Genomic DNA, 25048 nt, shown 5'->3' on the forward strand with positions numbered 1-25048 from the left:
CTATCATGTGGACAACCCTGTATGCTGCTTTCATATGCAGCCCATTTGCAATCACAGCCAGAAGCCAGTCTCTATTAGTTTCTATAGAGACGGTGATAAGGAAATTAAACAGAAGCATGCCGGAGCATAACGCTGCCCATAGCCATTAAGCCTCCTGAGTTTACTGTATTACTTTATCATTTTACATGTTCAAAAATCAACTGTACAATGTGTTTATATTATACATCAATATTTTAATGTCACTGTTTTCACAGTAAAACAAATGCAAACCATCTCTAAGAAATCTAGATTCTACAAATAGGCAAATTAGAAGTTCTCACAGGACTATGTGTGCCTACCACATTTTATGGGTAAACTGGTTTAAATGGGTTTCATTTGCATACCAAAACATGCAAAGGCTGCTACTTAATACCAGCACAACTACAATTTCTTAAATTCCCTTCAATAATCTAATGGAAAACCCTGAGCTTATTGGACATCCTATTTACAGAAAAACATAAGCTTGTCTACGTTGTGCTCATTTAGTCAAAACAGATGCAATGTAAGCCAGACCTTTCACTGTCTGACCTGACAGTGTACCAATTCATCCCGAAGATACACAGCTCTATGCAATCTGAATGTATAATCCATCCACAGCAACTTGTTAAGCCATGTCTTTATTCAGCTTGCTTTGTAAACAGGGTATACACTGATCAGTCATAACATTATGACCACCTTCCTAATAATGTGTTGGTCCCTTTTTTGCTGCCTCATACACAACAAACTGTGATGCACTGTGTATTTTGACACCTTTCTATCAGAACCAGCATTAACTTCTTCAGCAATTTGAGCTACAGTAGCTCGTCTGTTGGATCGTCTGTTTCCATGACCCTGTCACCGGTTTACTACTGTTCCTTCCTTGGACCATTTTGATAGATACTGACCACTGCAGACCGGGAACACCCCACAGGAGCTGCAGTTTTGGAGATGCTCTGACCCAGTCGTTTATGCATCACAATTTGGCCCTAGTCAAACATTTTTCCTGCTTCTAACACATCAACTTTGAGAATAAAATGTTCACTTGCTGCCTAATATATCCCACCCACTAACAGGTGCCGTGATGAAGAGATATTCACTTCACCTGTCAGTGGTCATAATGTTATGCCTGTCGGTGTAGTCATGCTAAAAAAGGAAAGAATTTTCCCACTGTTGCCACAAAATTCAAAATGTACTTTTGTACTACTTTGTACTACACGGTGTGTCAGAATACCACTGGATGTGTAAAAATGATAAGTTGGGACACTTTCTAAAAAACTAAAATCTGTACTTTATTTAGCAGACAAAAGGATAAAAAATATTTCAATGTTTTTAATGACAAACTTAATTCTATTTGTTAAATATGAAGATCACCCATGCCGTGCCCCCATGCCATCACAGATGCTATTTCTTACAGTATTTGCTGGTAACAGTCTGGGTGGTCATATTCATCTTTGGCGTATAGAATCTAATTTCCTTTTTTTCCGAAAACAAGCTAAAACTAGTCTGACCATAGACCACATTTCCACTGTCTTTTGATCCAACTCAGATGACTTCAGACCCAGAGAACTTGCAGGCATTTCTGCACAAAATTTATATATGGCTTCCTTTGTCCATAATACAGTGTCAGGTTGCATTTAATGCAGCGGTGGACTGTGTTAAGTGACAATTATTTCTAAAGTATTCCTGAGCCCATGTGGCTATGTCAATCGAAGTAGCATGACTGTTGCTTAAACAATACCCCTGAGGACTGGACAGTCCATGCACATTTAGCAGTGGTTTTTGCCCTTGGCCTTAATGCACCAAGATTCCTGAATCTATTCATGATATTAAACACTGTAGATGGTGAAAGACCTAAAGTCTTTGCAATTTTGCACTACAAAACTTTGGCTTTGAACTGACTGACAATTCCCTCACACAGTTTGGCACAAAGTGGTCAACCATGACCCATCCACGCTTGCAAAGTCTTCGGTAGATGCTCTTGATGACCTCGCCTGTTGCCAGTTAAACTGCTAATAGCGGAACCTTCCAGAGCAGTGTTAAATGTATAACTTCAATGCTATTTCGGCTCTGTCCCAATTACTGTGTTGCCGGCTTTACATTCTATTGTTGTTATATTTACTATAACCATATTCACAATTTTGTCATTAAAAAATTTAAACGTTATCAGTTAAATAAAAAGTTTGTAGTTTTTATTGTAGTTTCAAAAAGTGTCTATTACACATATAATGAGGCTAAAAACCCTAGGTTAAAACCCCTATGGTATGTTATTAAATTTTGGCACTTACCATATAGAAGGACTTTGTAGTTCTACAATTATTGACTGTAGTCCATCTGTTTTCCTACATACTTTTTTTAGCCTGTTCTTCAATGGTCAGGACCCCCACAGGACCACCACAGAGCAGGTATTATTTAGGTGGTGGCTCATTCTCAGTACTGCAGTGACAATGACATGGTGGTGGTGTGTTAGTGTGTGTTGTGCTGGTATGAGTGGATCAGACACAGCAGCGCTGCTGGAGTTTTTAAATACCGTGTCCACTCACTGTCCACTCTATTAGACACTCCTAACTAGTTGGTCCACCTTGTAGATGTAAAGTCAGAGACGATCGCTCATCTATTGCTGCTGTTTGAGTTGGTCATCTTCTAGACCTTCATCAGTGGTCACAGGATGCTGCCAACAAGACGCTGTTGGCTGGATGTATTTTTGGTTGGTGGACTATTCTCAGTCCAGCAGTGACAGTGCAGTGTTTAAAAACATCAGCACTGCTGTGTCTTATCTACTCATATCAGCACAACACACACTAACACACCACCACCATGTCAGTGTCACTGCAGTGCTGAGAATGACCCACCACCTAAATAATACCTGCTCTGTAGTGATCCTGGGAGAGTCCTGATCATTGAAGAACAGCATGAAAGGGGGCTAACAAAGCATGCAGAGAAACAGATGAACTACAGTCAGTAATTGTCGAACTACTTTTATATGGTAAGTGGAGCTGATAAAATGGACAGTGATTGTAGAAACAAGGAGGTGCAATAATACACAATACATAGATGCTATTGTGAAAATAATCTAAATGGAGAACTTTTTAATGAATGTCTTTTATTACTTCACCATGTTTGTTTTAAGCAAGAAGCTAAAAAAAACTAGTATAAACTATCACCAGTCAAAACATATGGCCCCAGACAGAAGAAGCTATGTATAGCCCTTCTGCCAGCCATGACACATCTGGATGAATAGAGCGGCATGTGCCTATTCAGTTACACGTGGCCCTGCATCCCCCTTCTATGCAGTGCTGCTGTTGGGGTCCCTGCACTATGTGCTACACATTCCTTTTATTGTCATTCTAATTGGTTTCCAGGACAAAATACACACACGCACATACATACACATTTATACACATCCAACCCACGAGACAAAAAATGGACGTATCTAAATGCTTTGCTACACAAACATGTTACATACGTTATATATGCATTTTACAGATATACACATGCAGAATTAAATAAACACACACTGTTGGGGATGGGCTACAGCATGAGAGATAGAAGCCCTTGTGACTCCCAGGGAAAGAGAGAGAGGGGAGGGACAGGGTGAGCTAAAACAATGACAACAAGAGAGACAGAAAGGGGGGGGGGGGGGGGGGGCGCAAAATCTTCATACGCACTCACCATGAGAACAATTCAGTAAGAAATGCTATTTCCCCACCTCCCCCAGCATTTAGTGCCAAATGTGCACACGCGCACACACACTCATAAACAGCCCAGAGAGGATGCCACACAACAACTGTGAATAAAAAAAATACTCGTAAAAATCTATCACTTACATTTCCCAGTACACAAATCATTCATTGTTTATGTGTGAGGACCTCCTGCTGTGTGCAGAAGCAGAAGACTAAAGAGTGCTTTTGATCATCCACAATTAATTTTGGGCTTGAAAATGGCGAGGCCAACCAGAAACCCTTTTTACGCACATCCTTTCACAGGAAGAGAACAACAGAGAAAAGTAAGCAATGCTGGATAAAGCTACAAGGCCAGGCTAGGAACAACTGTAAGCTGAATGTAGTGGCATTAGATCTGTGCAGCAGGCCTCTCACAATTACCGTTAATATGCATCAGTTGACCCAACCTGATTCCAAAATGAAACAAAGCAATGCCTCAGCACAAAGCTGCCTTGTGTATTGCTCAATACCATGTTTCTTGTTGGATTATCCTTAATCCTACCGCACAGTACACTTTTCTTCAAAACTGCTTTAGCACTCACACTAATATACATCATACGCCCGCAAAGAGCATATTACAAGCTCTTATTACAAAATCCACACGTTTTTCCAAAACAAGCATGACAATAACATGTCAAAACAAGTCTGAGCAATTTGCTGTTGAAATTGGCTGTAATGATATGATGGTTTATTTTAAACCTGGTGCTTGTAAAAACACAGAAAAGTAAAAAAAAAAAAAAAATCTGGGTTTTTAACATACAAAACCTGTCTCAAAACTCATCTTTTCCAGCTGGCTTTTGGGTGACTCAGAACTGTGCAACATGTTTGGTGTTTTCCATGTTTGTAAATGTGTATTTTATTTTTTAGTGTCTTTATTTTTATTGTACAGTGTGCTTGGGTGTCATGAAAGGCGCTTTTCAAATAAAATCTCCAAATAACCTCACTTGCATGTCTTTGGACTGTGGGAGGAAACCGGAGGAAACCCATGCGGACACGAGGAGAACATGCAAACTCCACACAGAAAGGACCCGGACCGCCCCACCTGGGGATCTACCCAGGACCTTCTTACTGTGAGGCGACAGTGCTACCCACTTAGCCACCGTGCCAAAGTTCTACCTGAATATTGGCGCATGAGACAAAATATCCTCAACATTTCTGTTAAGAAATTCACATATGCAGAGTTTAATATAAATACTACATAACATTAAAACCACCTCCTTGTTTCTACACTCACTGTCCATTTTATCAGCTCCCCTTACCATATAGAAGCACTTTGTAGTTCTACAATCACTGACTGTAGTCCATCTGTTTCTCTACATACCTTTTTAGCCTGCTTTCACCCTGTTCTTTAATGGTCAGGACCCGTACAGGACCACTACAGAGCAGGTATTATTTAAGTGGTGGATCATACTCAGCACTGCAGTGACAATGACATGGTGGTGGTGTGTTAGTGTGTGTTGTGCTGGTATGAGTGGATCAGACACAGCAGCGCTGCTGGAGTTTTTAAATACCGTGTCCACTCACTGTCCACTCTATTAGACACTCCTACCTAGTTGGTCCACCTTGTAGATGTAAAGTCAGAGACGATCGCTCATCTATTGCTGCTGTTTGAGTTGGTCATCTTCTAGACCTTCATCAGTGGTCACAGGACGCTGCCCACAGGGTGCTGTTGGCTGGATGTTTTTGGTTGGTGGACTATTCTCAGTCCAGCAGGGACAGTGAGGTGTTTAAAAACTCCAGCAGCGCTGCTGTGCCTGATCCACTCATACCAGCACAACACACACTAACACACCACCACCATGTCAATGTCACTGCAGTGCTGAGAATGATCCACCACCCAAATAATACCTACTCTATAGTGATCCTGGGAGAGTCCTGACCATTGAAGAACAGCATGAAAGGGGGCTAACAAAGCATGCAGAGAAACAGATGGACTACAGTCAGTAATTGTAGAACTACAAAGTGCTCCTATATGGTAAGTGGAGCTGATAAAATTGACAGTGAGTGTAAAAACAAGGAGGTGGTTTTAATGTTATGTCTGATGGGTGTACATCTATAATGACATATAATAGTTTATAATTGATTAAACATTAACAATTGTTTCTCCAATCATGATTGCAAATGGAATTGTTTCCATGTTCCAATCAATGCCCACTAAAATGCCTTAACAGCAGTGCTGTGATAAACATGTTGTGGAGAACTCCTGCTTCAGATACCTTATGAAGTTTGACGTTTGAAACTTTTTAAATTACAAATATGTGTAATTTATTTTAACAGAAAACTGGGAAGAAGCTTTTATAATGCCGCCACTTCACAACGACTGGGAGGTAGTCATGCAGTCTTGGCAGAGGCTCACTTGTGGAGTGGACGCACTGCCCAGGATTTTTCCTGATCAGCTGAGCTCCTGCCAGGACTACACGGGCCTCCCAGAACCGATTTAAAGAACCGATTGGTGAGATTGTTCTTTGTTTTATACTTTTTGCTCTATGCTGCATTATTCAGTATTATTATGAGCTTTATTATGTGTTTAATGGTTAACCTATAGTATTTTGCTTGCATGTTAATAAAAAAAAAATCGAACCTTAATCCTCAGCCTCATTATTGATTCCTGAAAGCTTATTTCCAGCTTTCTGTTAAATTTAAATACACATATGTACAAGCAAAGCTGCTTTTATTTAAATTTTATCTCATTCAGGCTCCTCGTGGCCCATAGGCTGTTGCTCATTACTTGCCATATGACTTTCAGGGGCTCACAATGCATGCAAATATCATCAGAGCCTGATTGGCAACTGGACAAATCGGGTTGCTAAACCATGATGGGCTTAGGCCAAATCCACATATCTGCATATGTGGATTGTTACTGTGTTCGTAATGTCGTTGTTTGCAACAGCCGCGGCTAAACAAACCGTACAGTATAAAGTGTTTAGTTTGTTCTAAACTGCCGACACGCCTCACTTCTTTGGCAGGTTCAACTGGTGCATCTTTGGTCTTCCTCTCTTCATCCTCCATCTGCTTTTGTTTATTTTTTCCACCATACTGAGGAAACCTCTCTCATCTGTTAACACGGTCATGTTAATGCTACCTGGCTAAATCGAGAGCTGTATCTGTACAACGCTCCGTAGCAAACAATATAATATGATTTGCTGCCTACTGAAGCCTACAGCTGTTGTATTAACTATGTTATGGTATGGCTGTATTTGAAAAATCCATATGGTATGAGGAATCAAAGACGGTATACCGACTGTACCGTCATATCGCCTAGCACTACTGTACAGTATGAAATTTTCTGTGATTTTGCACGATTTTCAACACTAGACGTAGACTAGAAGATTGGAAGATTACAGCAAAATGAATGTAGGCTAAAAAATAACATTGAATGATTAAAGAAAATTTTAGCCTATATTAAAAGTTTTTTTCTGTAATTACAAACAGTAATGCAGTTCTTCTTTTAGTGCTTCACTGAAGCCACAAAAATGAGCATCTCTTGCTCAAGTTTGGCAGCATGCAGACCTGAACACACTGCCATCATCTCAATTTCAAAATCATTTAGATTCCACACTGCGGTACTAGAAACCACTCTCAGCAAAACGAAGGGAATTTCACATGTATCCTTGATTCTTCTCCTCTTCTATTTATTAACTTATCACCCAATGTAGCCTCTCTATTTAGCACCTAAGTATTGCACATTGCTTTAGCTCTTCATTCGTGGGCCATTTTTTTCTCATAAATGATGCTGTAAGTAGGGCAGTTAAATCTAAATTACTGCAACCATTCTAGTAGAATACTTGATTTAAAAAGACTTACAATGCTGATATACCAAATGAGGAAAGTGACAGCTAACCATCCTGGCTAACATTTGTTACCACCATGAGCCATTTTAAACAAAGCATTGTCTGACCTAGTGTTGTCTAGTGTTTTCTTACAGTGTATGCTGCCAGGAATAGAGAAAATATTTTAGTCTGATCGTTTTACCGTGTCTTACTCAGTTTACACAGGCTGCTTAAGTGCTACATTATCTGCACAATGTGGTCAATGACATTACATTCAACCACAGACTTAATAACTTTTTATGGAAATCAGTCATGCTTGAATATTTGTAACGCAAGAAAAGGCTATTAATTTTCAGAGCTTTAAAAAAATGACATTTTATCTTGAATCATCAGTGAGAAAAAAGCAGGGGGAAACTGGACAAACGATGTTACTGGGTCTGTTTTAAGAGTAACGTTTTTTTTTTTCCAAAGCTCTAGCAATAAACAGGCTTTTTTGATGTTGAGGAACAACCCAAATATGACAGTTCCTTTTTAAAAGTTATAATCTTTTATGTAAATTATTAAACAAAAAAAACATGTTGGTGACTAGCTTCTCAAGTGTTTTGTGAAAGTAATATATAGTCATTTTCTACTTTAAGGCACCCAATAACTCACATAAGCATTTTGAACTTTGTTCCCCCTCGAGGCTAGTTGCATATTGTTGTCTACCGTAGCATTTCCATCGTTCACATGATACAAAACTCCTTTTTGCTGGCTGTGCCACTAGGCTGCAAGCTTGAAAACAATCCACAATGTTGACTGATGATATTGACAGTTTATTTACATGCAGTTTTATATAAAATGTACAACCTCTACTCAGAAAAAAGTTTAGACAGTATGTAAAAAACAGTATGAACCTGAGATATTTCATGTTTTGTCTGGTCAACTTAATTTCATTTATTAATAAACATCCATTCCTGCATTTCAGGCCTGCAACACATTCCAAAAAAGGTGGAACAGTTAAGCAGTTACAACTTTGTAATGTTGCCATCTTTCCTACCAACACTTAAAATATGTTTTGCTACCAAAGATAGCAAGCAATGATGTGCGTTAGGTGTCATTTAATGCCTAGTTCACACTACACGATTTTTGCCCTGATTTTCACTCGGCGACTGGTCGGCGCTTGATTTTCCGGGTCAGGAGCAACTCAGCGTTCGTTCGGCGATCAAAACTCGGCTCTCAGTCGCTAAGTGTGAACTATCCAACAACTCGACCCGACCGGCTCGCCGAGCGCTCGGCGACTGGATTGAGTTTTCTAGCACGTCAGATATCTGATCTCAGATGTGCGACTGGGAATGAGTGACATGTCGAACAGCCAATAAGAACGCAGGATACAGCGTGAGGGGAAACGCAGGAGAGAAGTGTAAACAGGTGGTACACGGGCTTAATTAATATAGTTTATATCAGAATACACCGTTTTACAGTATTTCTGACTTGATCGTCCTCTACAAAACATAACACCCACGCTGCATTGCAAAATTATTAATTAACCTCCAACTTACTACAGAACAAGCCATATACTGTTCGTGTTGCCAAATCCACTCAGATTCATTTATTTTTCCTCGATTTCATCACGTCAGCGCACAAACTTTGATCTCTCGCTATTTGTTGACGTGCATTTTTAGACGTTGTATCATTAAACTTCTCGTCACTTCTCACGTGTGTTGTGTTTTTAAAAAAGAAAAGAAAAAAGGGAGACCAGAGAAGCTCGTCTGCGATTCCAGTTGGTGATGGATCGTGTAGTGTGAAACCCCCTATTGCCGATCAGTCGTGTAGTGTGAAATATACACTGACTGAAAGACTCCCGAGTGCAAGAGATTCAGTCGTGTAGTGTGAACTGTACAGCGACCTGACGACTTGGAAAGTCGTGTAGTGTGAACTTGGCATAACACGTCTTAAGGTGTGCAACAGTACAGGGTTGTTATCATATTTTTGATTCAAAATTCTCCACACATTCTCTATTTCAGGCAGGTCAGTCCAGTACCCGTGCCCTCTTCTTCCGCAGCCATGACTTTGTAATGTGCGCAGAATGTGGTTTTACATTGTCTTGTTGAAAAATGCATGGACGTCCCTGGAAAAGTTGACGTCTTGAAGGCAGCATATGTTGCTCTAAGATCTCAATGGACTTTTTTGCATGAATGCTGCCATCACAGAAGTGTAAATTGTATTTGCCAAGGTCACTGACACAGCCCCATACCATGACAGACCCTGGCTTTTGGACTTGCTGGATGGTCATTTTCGTTCCTGAACATGTGTCTATTTCTTCCAACAAATCTGACTCATCTGACCACAATACACATTTCCACTGTGTAATGGTCCATCCCAAATAATATAGTCAAGAGAAACTAACATCACTTCTGGACGCTTTATTTTTTTACAGTATTTATGAGTGTAACTTAATTTATTAGTGCATAAACTTTATATTATAGAGCTTGACAAAGATTTGCCAAAGTAATCCCTTATGCATGTGGTTGTATATTGATGATTAACAATGGATGACAGGTTTTCTAACATACTACATAAAATGAGTGACATTTGTGTTGCATGTACATACCCTGATCAGCCATAACATTAAAACCACCTCCTTGTTTCTACACTCACTGTCCATTTTATCAGCTCCACTTACCATATAGAAGCACTTTTTAGTTCTACAATTACTGACTGTAGTCCATCTGTTTCTCTACATACTTTTTTAGCCTGCTTTCACCCTGTTTTTTTTAATGGTCAGGACCCCCACAGAGCAGGTATTATTTAGGTGGTGGATCATTCTCAGCACTGCAGTGACAATGACATAGTGGTTGTGTGTTAGTGTGTGTTGTGCTGGTATGAGTGGATCAGACACAGCAGCGCTGCTGGAGTTTTTAAATATTGTGTCCACTCACTGTCCACTCTATTAGACACTCCTACCTAGTTGGTCCACCTTGTAGATGTAAAGTCAGAGACGATCGCTCATCTATTGCTGCTGTTTGAGTTGGTCATCTTCTAGACCGTCATCAGTGGTCACAGGACGCTGCACACGGGGCGCTGTTGGTTGGATATATTTTTGGCTGGTGGACTATTCTCAGTCCAGCAGTGACAGTGAGGTGTTCAAAAACTCCATCAGCACTGCTGTGTCTGATCCACTCATACCAGCACAACACACACTAACACACCACCACCATGTCAGTGTTACCGCAGTGCAAAAAATGACCCACCACCCAAATAATATCTGCTCTGTAGTGGTCCTGGGAGAGTCCTGACCATTGAAGAACAGCATGAAAGTGGGCTAACAAAGCATGCAGAGAAACAGATGGACTACAGTCAGTAATTGTAGAACTACAAAGTGCTTCTATATGGTAAGTGGAGCTGATAAAATGGACAATGTGTGTAGAAACAAGGAGGTGGTTTTAATGTTATTGCTGATCAGTGTATAGTACTGTGGAACAAAAAAACCCTACCAAAACAAGAAAAACATTAAATCTACAAAATGAGCTACAAAGCCACAACAAGCTATTTCAGGATTAGGAAAAATGGGATGGTGTCTAAAATACAAGCTTACTAGTCACCATGCTGATTTTCCCTCAATGCCATGACCATAAATTAAAGTGGAATACAACAGTTCAAGGTTTTGTCAGATATTCTATACCATGTCTGTGCTTCACTATGTGATATAAACAATTTGTCTCAATGCCGGGACTTTGAAAAGGTCAGTGGCAAACTAGGTCAAAGTTCAATTATATTGAAATTTGAGTGCATTGGCAAATGTAAAAAAAAAGCGCCAAGGTGGTGCTTAATGCATCGCAACCGCATGAAAGTGACACCACCTTACTGTGTAGAGAACACTGGCACAGTCAGTGCAAAAGCGGTTTTATCGTGAATGCAACTTAAAACTGATTTTAAATAGTGCTTGCCTACTCAGACATAAAATAAAAGTGCATTGCACTTCTTTATATCTTCCTATTTTTCCAAAGAATCAGAAATACCACACATGGCAACATAATTGTATTATTATGGATAATATTATTTGAATTACAAATACATTAACTGTAGACTGTTTACTGTAGTATAGAGCAAGATTGGGGGTAGAGAATAACAGCACACCCCCACCCCATTTCCCAATCTCTAACGGTTCACATACTTTATTAATGCCCAGAAGCCCAGCATCAAAGAGGGAGGGGGGATCCCCCTTTTCACATCCCTGCAGCTAATTTAAATTTGAACTGCTCCAAATACACACATCACTTAAAGTATTCCAGCAGTAAAAACACATGTTCAAATTGTAAACATGACTGCTGTTTTTACTGGCCTAAATGAAAGTGCTCAGAGTTTGATCCAGATGATACATGCCCTACTTCTTTATGATCTGTGCATGTGTACCTTCAGGGATAAGGCCAGTTTTACCCAAACCCTCCACCGTATGCAGGAGACAAGAGGGTTTTCTTGGCTTTACCGCTCCCCCATCCTACAAGTAACAAAGCCCTGTGTTGTTGCCGATCTGACCCAGTAACCTGTTACACAGTCCTGGGGTGCCTCTGGTACAGTCCACAATTTGGCCTCTGTCAAGTTCTTTCCTAAACAGCTAGGTCTCAGCTGATGGTAGTGGTGGTGATGAGGTGATTATGGGATTACCGCATGTTTAAAATGTAAGCAAGGCCAGCATAAAGCAGCAGTAAGGTGCTAAAGTTAATGTTCATTTTTACATCCCAATAGCAATTGTATTAATAGCTCTTTCTGGAATTCTTTCTGTTAGGGTGAACACAAGCTACCATCTTATATAGAATTAGCTATATTATTAGGTACATCAGGACACAGTTCATGCAAAACCAGCAATAAACAAGTCTCTGTCCTAACTGTAATCACATCTACACTTTCAAACAGGCAGCAATCTAGATGAGCATATTCTGAGGGTGATAGCAACCCCCTTTTTGGTGTTGGAAAGCAGCTAAAAAGCTATTAGTAGGGATTTCTGTCAGACAGCTCAACAATCAGAATTAATTAAAGAATTCTATTTTTAAAACGTTCAGGAAGAGTGAGCAAAAACATTCATCTTACCCCCTGGCTTCCCTTGAAGCAAATTGATGGTTGATTTGGTAACGATCCCTGAGGACACAAAAAGAAAGGAAAAATGGTTAGCATTTAATAATGAGTAAAGAAGCCTATAACAAAAGAGAACATTAACGTTCATCAGCAGTACTCATTTACAGGCTTAAAACTCTTATAGGTCAAATAAACTGGCATTGAAAAAATACAATGCCTGTCTCAAAAAAGCAACATTATTTGAAAAGCGCAGCACCTAAACACACTGTTCAAACTGCTGGTATTTCGTTTTTAATAAAGACACTTCCCACACACTCTTCTTGACATATTGACCAATATTATCAATTTTTAAAGAGAAATGTTATGGTGACATTTATTGACCTTGCAAACAATATATAACTTTACTGTAGGACTGTGGCCCTTTCCATCCATTACAATTTTATTTTATAATTAACACTGAACATTGGAGTTTGGCTACTTGTACTCTGTACAATGACCGTGTTTAATGTAACAATCATCTAATTAATCAATCAATTAAAGTAATCAAAGTTAAAATGCAGGGTAAGAAGGAGAGTGTATGGATAAAGGAGGGGGAGTTAATGGCATTTAGCATATGTTTCTACCAAAAGTGACTTAAAGTTATGACCAAATACCATGCAAGTAATTGGGTAAGGGGTCTTGCTCAGAAGTCCAACAGTGGCAACTTGGAAGTAGTGGGGATTAAACTGGCAACCTTCTGATTATTAGTCAAGTGCCTTAACCTCTGAGCGATCACTGCTCATTAAAGTCAGTTTGTGAAGACATTGTTAGACGCTGCATCAAGAAATGCAAACTAAAACTCAATTATGCAAAGAGAAGGCCTGAGCTTATTTCAGATGGACTAAAAGAATGTAAAAACATCTGCTGTTAACATATGCGTCCAAATTTTATAGTTTCAATTTCATAGATGACTTGCATATGTGAGGATGTATCATTGATGATGACACGTATATTGTAATTTTTTTCTGGGCAGTCTGGGATGGTTATTTTGGCAAGTTAATGGCAGGTCCTAAGTCTCCATGTGGTACAACAATGTCCTTCAGTAGCCTATCTACAGTCCAGATCTGTCTCCTATTTAAGATGTATGACACATTATGAAGGGGAGAATCAGACAACGGAAACCACTAGCCTGGGGCCAATAAATGATATCAAATATTGAGATAATTTAAATCCATGACTATCATGCAAATAATCATCTAGTGCGTTCTAACATGTTCCATTGCCCTATGACTTTTTTAAGGTGTGGCTTTATTTTAAAATGTCTACACTTAAGTATAGGCCACACAAACATAACTTATCACAGACAAATCTAAATGTTTAAAATGCCACTCGAAAACATAATGCAAAATTTCATTCTGGTCAGAACGCTGGGGTAGATGCAAATAAAACAAAGAAACTTTGGTGTTTGTGACCTACTCTCCAGTAGAGAGTAAAAAAAAAATGGACAAGCTTTTACAAAAGAACGGTGTCAGAGCTCCTGCTGGGCTATGATTTGGTTTCCAGTCAGATGAACATGGCGAACCAGTAGATCAAATCAACATGACAGTTCAAAACTGCCACTACCAGTTGAACCAATTTCATAGTGAAGGGTCTGCTTCAATTCAACAACATTCAAAAAGCCACCATTCCAAGAAATGTTAAGAACCTTGAATTCACAGTACAAGCTTCTAAGTCATAAGTTCTTCAACAAGACAGCCGTGCTGTCAAGGTTCACGTTGAAGTTAAAGGTTTTAATGAGGGTCAGGAGCGGAGAGTTTTACTTATTGACAACTGACATGTGGTCAAGTACTAATATGACTTTGTATACACCGATCAGGCCTGATGGAGTTTTTAAACACCTCACCTGCTGTGGACATCATCCTGTGACCACTGATGAAGGTCTAGAAGATGACCAACTTAAACAGCAGCAATAGATGTGCGATCGTCTCTGACTTTATATCTACAAGGTGAACCAACTAGGTAGGAGTGTGTAATAGAGTGGACAGTGAGTGGACACGGCATTTTAAAACTCCATCAGCGGTGCTGTCTCTGATCCACTCATACCAGCACAACACACACTAACACACCACCACCATGTCAGTGTCACTGCAGTGCTGAGAATGATCCACCACCCAAATAATACCTACTCTGTAGTGGTCCTGACCATTGAAAAACAGGGTGAAAGCAAGCTAAAAAAGTATGCAGAGAAACAGATGGACTACAGTCAGTAATTGTAGAACTACAAAGTGCTTCTATATGGTAAGTGGAGAAGATAAAATGGACAGTGTAGAAACAAGGAGGTGGTTTTAATGTTATGCCTAATCGGTGTATGTCACTTTATTTTGTGTTTTTGGCACAGCTGGTAATGTTGTGAGCCCCTCACACCTTATCTGAAGATGAGGTTAACATACTTGTCTTTCTTGCAAAGAATGTATAAGTGCACTGGCACAGGGTACTAAAGTGTTCATTTTGCTAATTTGTTAATTTTGTGCAATACTCTTGTCTTGTGCCCTGATCTCACCATATCAAGTCTCTCTGGGATTACATAAAGAGACAGAAGGATTTAAGCAAGCCCACAAAAGATATGTGGTTAGTTCTCCAGGGGATCCAAAATGGCAGCATGTTAACACGCAGCTGCCTCACCGGGTCCAAAAACTGTGCTATTTGTAAATTTATTGTCACAGTAATCATCTTATTTGGTGATTACTGCTGTCATAACCATATTTACATTTACATTTACATTTACATTTTTGGCATTTAGCAGACGCCTTTATCCAAAGCGACTTACATTGCAGCTACAGTATACAGTCTGAGCAATTGAGGGTTAAGGGCCTTGCTCAAGGGCCCAACAGCAGCAACCTGGCAGTAGTGGGGCTTGAACCAGCGACCTTCTGATTACTAGTCCAGTACCTTAACCACTAGGCTACGGCTTGCCCATATGGAAAGTACAAACAACAGACACTGCTACAGTCAAGAAGACAGCCAGAAACCCAACCTGGAGAATGGTCTGCTACAGATGCTACAAGAGCTCTGCCTACTTCGTGAAACAGGCCTGCAGTCCTCAGTGTTGCCTGATACCGGAGACCAGGGCAGGGGGCGTCACAAGCGTTGCACACGGATAACAGAAAGCTGCCCGTGCTAAGCTAAAAGCTAACCCAAGCCGGCTCTACCATTGTTATTCCTTGCTAAGGCATGCTCTTTGGAGAATTAACTGGAATGTATCCGACTCCAGAAAACTACCCAGCGTGAGTACAGTGACTGCTGTGTTTTTTTGATTTTATTGAAACGTGGCTTAGCGAAAATATTGCACACAGTGCCATTCAGCTAGATGGGCTAGCCTCGTATCACGCTGATAGAAGCGCAACTCAGTCCTGTAAGACACAAGGATGAGGCGTGGCGTTTACATTAACACATAATGGTGTAAAAACTGTCGTGAAGTACTTTTCTGCGCTGGTAGAGTTTGTTGTTAGATGCAGACCTTTTGATTTACCACGAGAATTCACCATTCACCCAGCGCGAATGCCAAGGAGGCATTGTGTGATCTTTTGTGGAACTATAAGCGAACTGCAGAACATTCATCCAGACTGACTTTTTGTTGGACCTTTTTTTATTGGAGATTTCAATCATGCAAATCTCAAGTTTGTGCTCCCTTAATTCTACTAACAAATGGACTTTGTACCGAGGGGGACGAACACACTGGATCTTGTTTATACAAACATTCCCGGTGCACACAGGGCAAAGCCCCACCCCCATCTCGGCTACTCATATCTGTGTTAAGCTAATTCCAACATACAGACCATTCATCAGGTGCTCCAAACCAAAACTGAAACAGGTGAAAACCTGGCCAGCAGGAGCCATCTCTGCTCTTTAGGACTGTTTTGAGCAGACTGACTGGAACGTTTAGGGGGACTGCAACGTATGGTGACTCCACCAACTTGAAGAACTACACAACAAAACAATCACCACACGGCAAAACCAGAATCTGTAGATGACTGCAGCATGCACTGCTGAGGGCCCGAGACTTTACCTTCAATGCAGGCCACAAGGTGGCCCTGAGAACAGAGATGGTCAAACTGACCCAAGCAATCAAAGAAGCAAAGCGTGCCCACGGCTGGAGCATCCACAGCCACTTTCAGAACAGCGGTGACATGTGGCCGGGCATCCAGGCCATTACCAACTACAGAAATACACCCACCTGTGACAGAGATGACTCTCTTCCAGACGCACTGAAAAACTTTTATGCTTGGTTTGAGGTACAGAATGACGTGGTGGTGAGGAAGACCATCCCACCTCCCAATGACCAAGTGCTTTGTCTCGCCACGCCTGATTGAGGAAAACAAGACCCTGCCGCCTTCCTCAATAGACCCACTGCAACGGATGATGACATAGCCACTACACTACATATGCTAGGATGCTGTTCATAGACTTCAGCTTATCATTCAACACCATTATTCCTCAGCACCTGATTGGTAAGCTGAGCTCGCTGGGCCTGAACACCTCTCTCTGCAACTGGATCCTGGACTTCCTGACTGGGAGACCTCGGTCTGTCGGATCGGTAATAACACCTCCAGCACCACCACACTAAGCACTGGAGCTCATTAGGGCTGGGTGCTCAGTTCATTGCTGTTTACTCTACTGACTCATGACTGTGCAGCAATGCACAGCTCCAACCACATCATAAAGTTCGCAGATGACACAATTGTGGTGGATCTCATCAGCAAGAACAACAAGTTAGCATATATAGAAGAGGTGCACCGTTTAGCAGACTGCTGTAGATCTGTCTCTGAATGTGGATAAAACTAAATAGATGCTTGTTGACTTGAAGAACACACTCTCCGTTGAACATTTACGGCTCCTCCATGGAGATTGTCAAGAGCACTAAATTCCTTGTTGTTCACCTGGCGGAGAAGCTCACCTGGTCCCTTAACACCAGCTCCATAACCGAGAAAGCCCAACAGTGTCTCTGACTTTCTGAGAAGGCTGAGGAAATCCCATCTGCCACCTCCCATCAGAACTCAGAACTGTGAGTTCTAAGTATTTATTTAAGTCAGATGTAAAGCTGATCAAGGATTAAAATGTAATTCTCCGTTACGGTACCACACAAACAGAGGAATACAAAAACTTGAACAATGCAGAACGGTCACGCGGAAGCTTTGCTAGCTAAATTGCAAAAGCAACAAGGAAATCACGTCACAGACCTTTAAATGAGCCGTGTCCAGTGTAATATGCAATTTTGCTGTGAAATTCAAAATGTAAGGATTGTGTTTAGTAATTTAATGTTTTTTTACTCGCATAGCATTCAAATGCCTTACGTTTAAACTGTACATAGACAAACTATCAGGAGCATAACACTTATGCTTGTTCTTCTGAGGCGCAGCACAGACTACAAAGAGATGATCACATGTGTAGAGAAGCACACTTTTCCATTGATTATAGAATGCACTTCTATAATCTAGCAATCCTATGGCAATTCTGTTAGCAATCGGTTAGTCAAAATGTCCAAGATACAAAGTCCAAAGCAGCTAAAAACACTACTCGGGTAGCTCCCAACCAATTCTGTGGACGCAGAGGGGGAGGTGTGTCAAAACACGGATGAGAATTTTCGTCTTTGAGACCGTCGCTGGATGTTTTAGGTTTACATTCAACTATTAAGGTAGGCTGTGCCGTGTATTGTAGCTTCCATTTATTTTAGCATTCAGTTTACGAGTGTTATTTAATAAAGCAATAAGCCACGAGAGGCCGTACGTTACTGTGATTTTAGCACGGGGATGACGTTTTTGGCACGACGCGAAGCAGAGTGCCTAAAACTTCTTTCCCCGTGCTAAAATCGTAACTGTAACGTACGGTCTCGAGTGGCTTATTGCTTTCATAAAACGGCGGTCAACATAAAATATAATAAATACAACAATGTTTAATCATAAATGTATTTATTGTGTATAAACTTACAATAAAGCATTCTTCCGCGATGCAAGGTAATCCGATTAACAGTGTTGCTAGGCAACGTGAGGGCGAAAATAACATTAACTTTCTCTATTCAGTGGCGTATTAATATGGAATGATGTGAGGTGGTCCTAGGTGTGCGTTTATCGGGGATTTTACAACGGCTTCGAACGCGGCTCAGCCAATCAGATTTTAGGACCGGAACTATCCGTTTTATAATGACTCTTAATCACTCTTGTTTTAAAATCCGTGAAATCTGTAATTTTCTGTGAAGCAAATTTTTCCGTAAATTTAGTAGGGCCCTATTCATAACCTGTATACATAAATTCACTGCAGGGTGCAATTAAAATGCTGGAATGTTCTTGACACTTGGTATGTGAGACCTTATGTCCATCAAATGTTGAAGAACTGGGGTAAAGACAGCAAGACAGATAAAAAGTTTAGATAAGTACCAGGCTGATCAAAATTAACCTTGAGTAATACCAGCATAAACTACCTGTCCAAATACACGATGGCACAACTGTGCCCTAGAATGTTCTGCACTTAGTATTAGGCAGATTGACTTATAAAAAGGATTCTGTCCAGAATAATTCTGAAATATAATGCAGGATCAGAGATAGGTGTCTTTATCTTGAAAGTAAATCCAAAGCTACAGTAAACAACACTGCTTATCTATTACAGATGCAAAAAAGAGGACCTCCGAATTCCATGCAATATTTTCAGTCAGTACAATGCAGTAACATGTTAGGTTTTTTGGGTCCAGAATTTTGTCATTCTTCAATCAGATTATCTGAGAAATACTACAAAGAGAACCTCACTTGTGCGTCGTCTTAATAACATTAAGGTAACAAAAACACACACATTCAAACCGGCCATATCCAAAGAGACATTTGTAGCAGAAGCACATACATAAGTTTAGATGTGAATTTATTTAATATTTATACGATTTAATGTTTCAGCATGAAATAAAATCAATCAGACCTTTGATTCTCCTGTAATTAGTTACTTTGTAGTGTCTTATTAGGTAAACTGCCAGCTAAATACAATATAGTATCTACAGCTTGTACAAATAAACAAGCTCATCACAAATTCGCCCTCTAAATATGAATTAAATATGCAACCACTTTATAGCTACATTGAAATACAGCTGAATTGCAAATGCAGTCAAATTCTTTTGTTAACACTTATTTTTTCTAATTATAAATCCACATTTAAATTCCTGGAGTACAGAATATGTTTAAACAAAATATTTAAAATATGTTTAATGAGTAAAGGAGAGTGACAATGGTCTTTACCAGCTGCATATTCATACATTTTTATGTTTGTTTTCCCATAATATAATGTCTTAATTGTATGTTTTCTTATGATCCCACTTATTTGAGTCATTTGCACTAATCCAACTAAACTGTTTACTCGAGATCTCGGAATAAGTTTCTAGCAGATCTTTAAAATAACAGTAGATTTGACCTTTATGCAAAGATATGCAGTCAGGTTCATTGGAGATACTTAAGTTCTCCTTGGTGTGTGTGTGAATGTGTGTGTGTAAGTGTGTGTGAATGTGTGTGTGTGTGTGTGTGTGTGTGTGTGTGTGTGTGTGTGTGTGTGTGTGTGTGTGTGTGTGTGTGTAAATATGTGTGTTTGCTTTGTGATGGACTGGCGATCTGTGCCACATCTTTTTTTATTCTTTAACATTCCAACAACTATACATGGGTGCTTACCTGTGTAATGTACAAAAGTACATTAAAAAATAAAAGTAGTTTTTGTGAGCAGTGAAAAGCACTGCAGAAGAGGATTTCAAAATAGAATACTTGTGTAAAGAAAAGATTACCATAATTACACCTTGTAACTGTGTCTCAGTCAAGCAGTAAATAACAGACTTAAATTTTCATTACCAAAAAACATTTTAATTGACAGTTAAAATGTAATAATAACACTCCTAGAGTGTAAAGATTCAGCAATCCCAATTTTACATTCATTATCATGTGTTATTATATTCACATGAAAACTCAAAGCATAAGGCTTAAAATATTGAACATAATAGCTGCAGTAAACTCAGCCAAGTTGCAAGGCTTTGCAAATTAGACCAAACCAAGCTGCCCTAACAAGGAGAACTTAAATGTAAAAATAGAGCAAGGTCAGTAAATGCACTTTCAGTACAAATAGTGACCTTAAGTTAAAAGGTTGAGGCTTCACTATTTGCTTGTTTACTGATAATATTTGGCATTTATTACACACTGGTAAGGATTAAATCTTTCACAACATTTTAAAACTTTATCTATACTAAATGTAACCACAATATGGATTGTGATATAATCTGTTATTGTTTTGAAAGTACTTAAGTTTCACAAAACCTTTAAACTGCTGCCACTTCCAGTAAACAGACACATAATGTGATCTAAATGACAGTAGCTGGTAATCGCTGGATCCTAAAGATTTGGCAGGTATTTGAAGATTTTGCATTAAATAAAGGAATGAATAAAGACATTAAACCATTGAGGAAAATCTCAGGAAGAGTCTAAAACTCTCAAAGCTTAACGTAACATAATGTAGTAATACAATGCCCTAGGAACACCAAACGTCTGTCCTTTATTTCTGGTCATAAGTAATATATACTGCTGAAATGATGAACCTGTGGTCCAAAAAGGAAACAATGTTTACATTAGGCTGTTATAATTAAATTTCAACCTATTATAAAGGAAAAAATGTAAGTGGCTTAATGGACTAAAACAGTACACTAGGAACACCAAAATTATCTTGCTTATTACTGGTCATAAGTACACTCTACTGGTTTACTTATTTAAATGTTGTTGATCTTTAAAGAATATGTAGAAGCTGTTTAAATATGCTGGGGTTATTTAAAGCTGTAGGTAGGCTGACAAGAAGAACTTAAATGGAAAATAGAGCAAGGTGAGTAAATGCACTTTCAGTACCTTAAGTTAAAAGGTTGAGGCTTCACTATTTGCTTGTTTACTGATGTATACTGATAATATTTGGCATTTATTACACACTGGTAAGGATTAAATCATTCATGTCTGAATAAAGACATTAAACCATTGAGGAAAATCTCAGGAAGTCTAAAACTCTCAATGTGAAAAAAGCTTAACGTAACATAATGTAGTAATACAATGCCCTAGGAACACCAAACTTTTGTCCATTATTTCTGGTCATAAGTAATATATACTGCTAAAATTATGAACCTGTGGTCCAAAAAGAAAATCATGTTTACATTAAACTTTTTTCATTCCATTCCAACCTATTATAATGAAAAAATTTAGGTGGCTTTATGTACTAAAACAGAATACTAGGAACATCAAATTTCTCTCAATTCCTACTGGTCTTATCTCTACTGCTAAAATAATTAACATGTTATTATTTTTTCGATAAGCTTAACATGGCTTATTGTACTAAAACAATGACCTAGGAACACCAAAATTCTCTCGCTTATTACTGGTCATAAGTACACTCTACTGGTTTAGTTATTTAAAGGTTGTTCATCTTTAAAGAATATGTAGAAGCTGTTTAAATATGCTGGGGTTATTTAAAGCTGTAGGTAGGCTGACAAGGAGAACGTAAATTGAAAATAGAGCAAGGTGAGTAAATGCACTTTCAGTACAAATAGTGACCTTAAGTTAAAAGGTTGAGGCTTCACTATTTGCTTGTTTACTGATGTATACTGATAATATTTGGCATTTATTACACACTGGTAAGGGTTAAATCTTTCATGTCTGAATAAAGACATTAAACCATTGAGGAAAATCTCAGGAAGAGTCTAAATCTCTCAATGTGAAAAAAGCTTAACGTAACATAATGTACTAATACAAGTACATTTATTTCTGGTCATAAGTAATATATACCACTGAAATGATGAACCTGTGGTCCAAAAAGAAAATAATGTTTACATTAAGCTTTTTTCATTCCATTTCAACCTATTATAAGGGAGAAATTTAGGTGGCTTAATGACAGAGTACTAAGACAGAGTACTAGGAACATAAAATTTCTCTCAATTCCTACACTTAAGTACTTTCTACTGCTGAAATAATAAACTTGTTATCATTTTACGATAAGCTTAACATGGCTTAATATAGGAACACCAAAATTCTCTTGCTATTACTGGTCATAAGTACACTTTACTGCTGTTGATGGTTTAGTTGTTTAAAGGTTGTTGATCTTTAAGGAGTATGTAGAAGCTGTTTAAATATGCTGGGGTTATTTAAAGCTGTAGGTAGGCTGACAAGGAGAACTTAAATGGAAAATAGAGCAAAGTGAAAACAATGTTTACATTAAGCTTTTATTTATTCCATTTTAACCAATTATACGAAAAAAGGTAGGTGGCTTAATGTACTAAAACAGTATTACTAGGAACATCAAATTTCTCTCAATTACTACTGGTCTTAAGTAATCTCTACTTCTGAAATAATAAACCTGTTATCATTTTTATGATAAGCTTAACATGGCTCATTATTCTAGAACAATGACATAGGAACACCACAATTCTCTTGCTTATTACTGGCCATAAGTACACTACTGCTGTTGATGGTTTAGTTGTTTAAAGGTTGTTGATCTTTAAAGAGTATGTAGAAGCTGTTTAAATATGCTGGGATTATTTAAAGCTGTAGGTAATGGTTAAACTAATGTAGGCTGAAGGCTGTAGAACAGGGGTTGCTGCAGGTTTTTGCTCTAACAAAGGAGTACAACACGAGTTGTCTGGAGATTAACTGTTTAACAAGGAGAATGTAAAGTGTACACTACACTTGCTTGATTGTAACTTGATTGTAAAGAAAACCTGCAGCCACATGACATCGTCCCTGTGTAGATAAGCCTGGATCTGTTGTATGGTTAGATGTAGTTTACTATAGGTTTGGTGTTCCTAGGTGATTGTTTTAGTACATTAAGCCACGTTAAGCTTTTTCCTTAAAATATGTCTAAATGGGATGAAAAAAGCTCAACCTCAAAATCACCTAAAAACTAAATAGTATTATTACCTAAAACTTCTTTTGGACCACAGGTTTGTGATTTCATCTGCAGACAGTACTTATGACGAGTAATAAGTGAAAATGTTTGTTGTTTCTAGGTTATTGTTCACGTTAAGCGTTTTAGACTCTCCCAAATCTGACAGATTTAACGACAGGAAAAGCAAACATGCGGTGTTATTACACTGTCATGTATATTAAAACGCTAGAAACGGTCATTTATGCATCTGCCTTGAGCCCCTCTCAGACCGCATGAACCTTTGACAAGGAATTGGAACTATAACAGCGGTATGCCAACTTACGTTAACGAACATATATTCGATTCTATAGGCTGCACATACAGAGGACACTGTCGTTGTTTAGACTGTATTGTGTTGTTCTGGTTTCTTCTTGAATGACCAAACACAGACTTAATATTATTATTAAAAAACAAGTAAACAGAGTGGTGGAGTTTGTTCAAGACTAACATGAAATTAGGCGAATTTATGAAAAATAACCCAACAGATTTAAATACGAATCGTCCAGGTTGTCTTAAACAGTAGCCGATTCAGATGAAAGCAGTTTACTTCCTAAAGACGCCCGTCTATAATTCGGCCATTCGCTAGGAATTTAAGCTTTAACTTACTAGGCAAATACTTGTTATATATATTGTATAATTCCCCCTTTAGCAAACACAGTTTAAGCAAAATAGTGCATCTTAAGCAACTCCTAACTTCTGCCAACTGAAGATTCAAGATCTGTCCCACTGACGCGCTTTGACAACAGCATCAACAAAACGCAAGCGCTAATATATTTCTAAGCGTTACCTTCAGATTCTGATAAGCTTCCAGTGTCCGAATAGCAGTGTCGGTGAGTTTGACGTGGTATATTGTTGTATTTGGAGTGTTTTTTTGAAGCTTGGCACAGGAAAGTCCATATCGACGATCCTGTCTCAGCGTTGCCATGTCTAAAACTGAGCCCAACTGGCGACATTCTCGCCGTGGCGTCACACAGGGGTGGGAGGAGCGTGATGTGAGCACGTCAAAGACACATCCACACACGCGCGCAGACGCACGCCCACGCGAACAGGTACAACGTAAACAACGTGCGCGCGGGTTTATACTCGTGTAGGTATGAGTACACAAGTCGTTCATAAGGTACAATGAGTGAAATAATATAGCATTCCATTCCATATAGCAGACCTATTTTATATAGCTGTTTATTTATTTATTAGGACTTTAACATCATGTTTTACACTTTGAGTACATTCATGACAGAAACGGTAGTTACTCGGTACACAAGATTCATCAGTTCACAAATTTAATGTCAAACACAATAATTCACGATTTTTTATCCCCAATACACCTCACTTGCATGTCTTTGTACTGTGGGAGAAAACCCACGCAGACACGGGGAGAACATCCACACAGAAAGGACCCAAACTGCCCCACCTGGGGATTGAACCCTGGATCTTCTTGCTGTGAGGCGACAGCGAAACCGGAGCTCCAGGAGGAAACCTACGCATACACGTGGAGAACATGCAAACTCCACACCGAAAGGACCCAAACTGCCCCACCTA

At 39.1% G+C, this 25048-nt stretch overlaps 1 protein-coding gene across 1 annotated transcript in view; it reads right to left on the reverse strand.

Annotated features, from left to right (window-relative positions):
• The window catches only part of LOC134323684 (RNA polymerase II elongation factor ELL2), a 69066-nt gene extending 44632 nt beyond the window's left edge, over window positions 1-24434 (reverse strand). Inside the window, exons 1-2 of the mRNA XM_063005302.1 lie at window positions 24297-24434; window positions 12578-12625 (exon numbers count right to left, since the gene is read on the reverse strand). Coding sequence (XP_062861372.1) covers window positions 12578-12625; window positions 24297-24434 — 186 coding nt within the window. The remainder of the gene's footprint in view (window positions 1-12577; window positions 12626-24296) is intronic.
• Window positions 24435-25048: the final 614 nt, after the last annotated feature.

The sequence above is a fragment of the Trichomycterus rosablanca genome, chromosome 11 (genome assembly GCF_030014385.1).
Source record: "Trichomycterus rosablanca isolate fTriRos1 chromosome 11, fTriRos1.hap1, whole genome shotgun sequence".
Classification (NCBI taxonomy): Eukaryota; Metazoa; Chordata; class Actinopteri; order Siluriformes; family Trichomycteridae; genus Trichomycterus; species Trichomycterus rosablanca.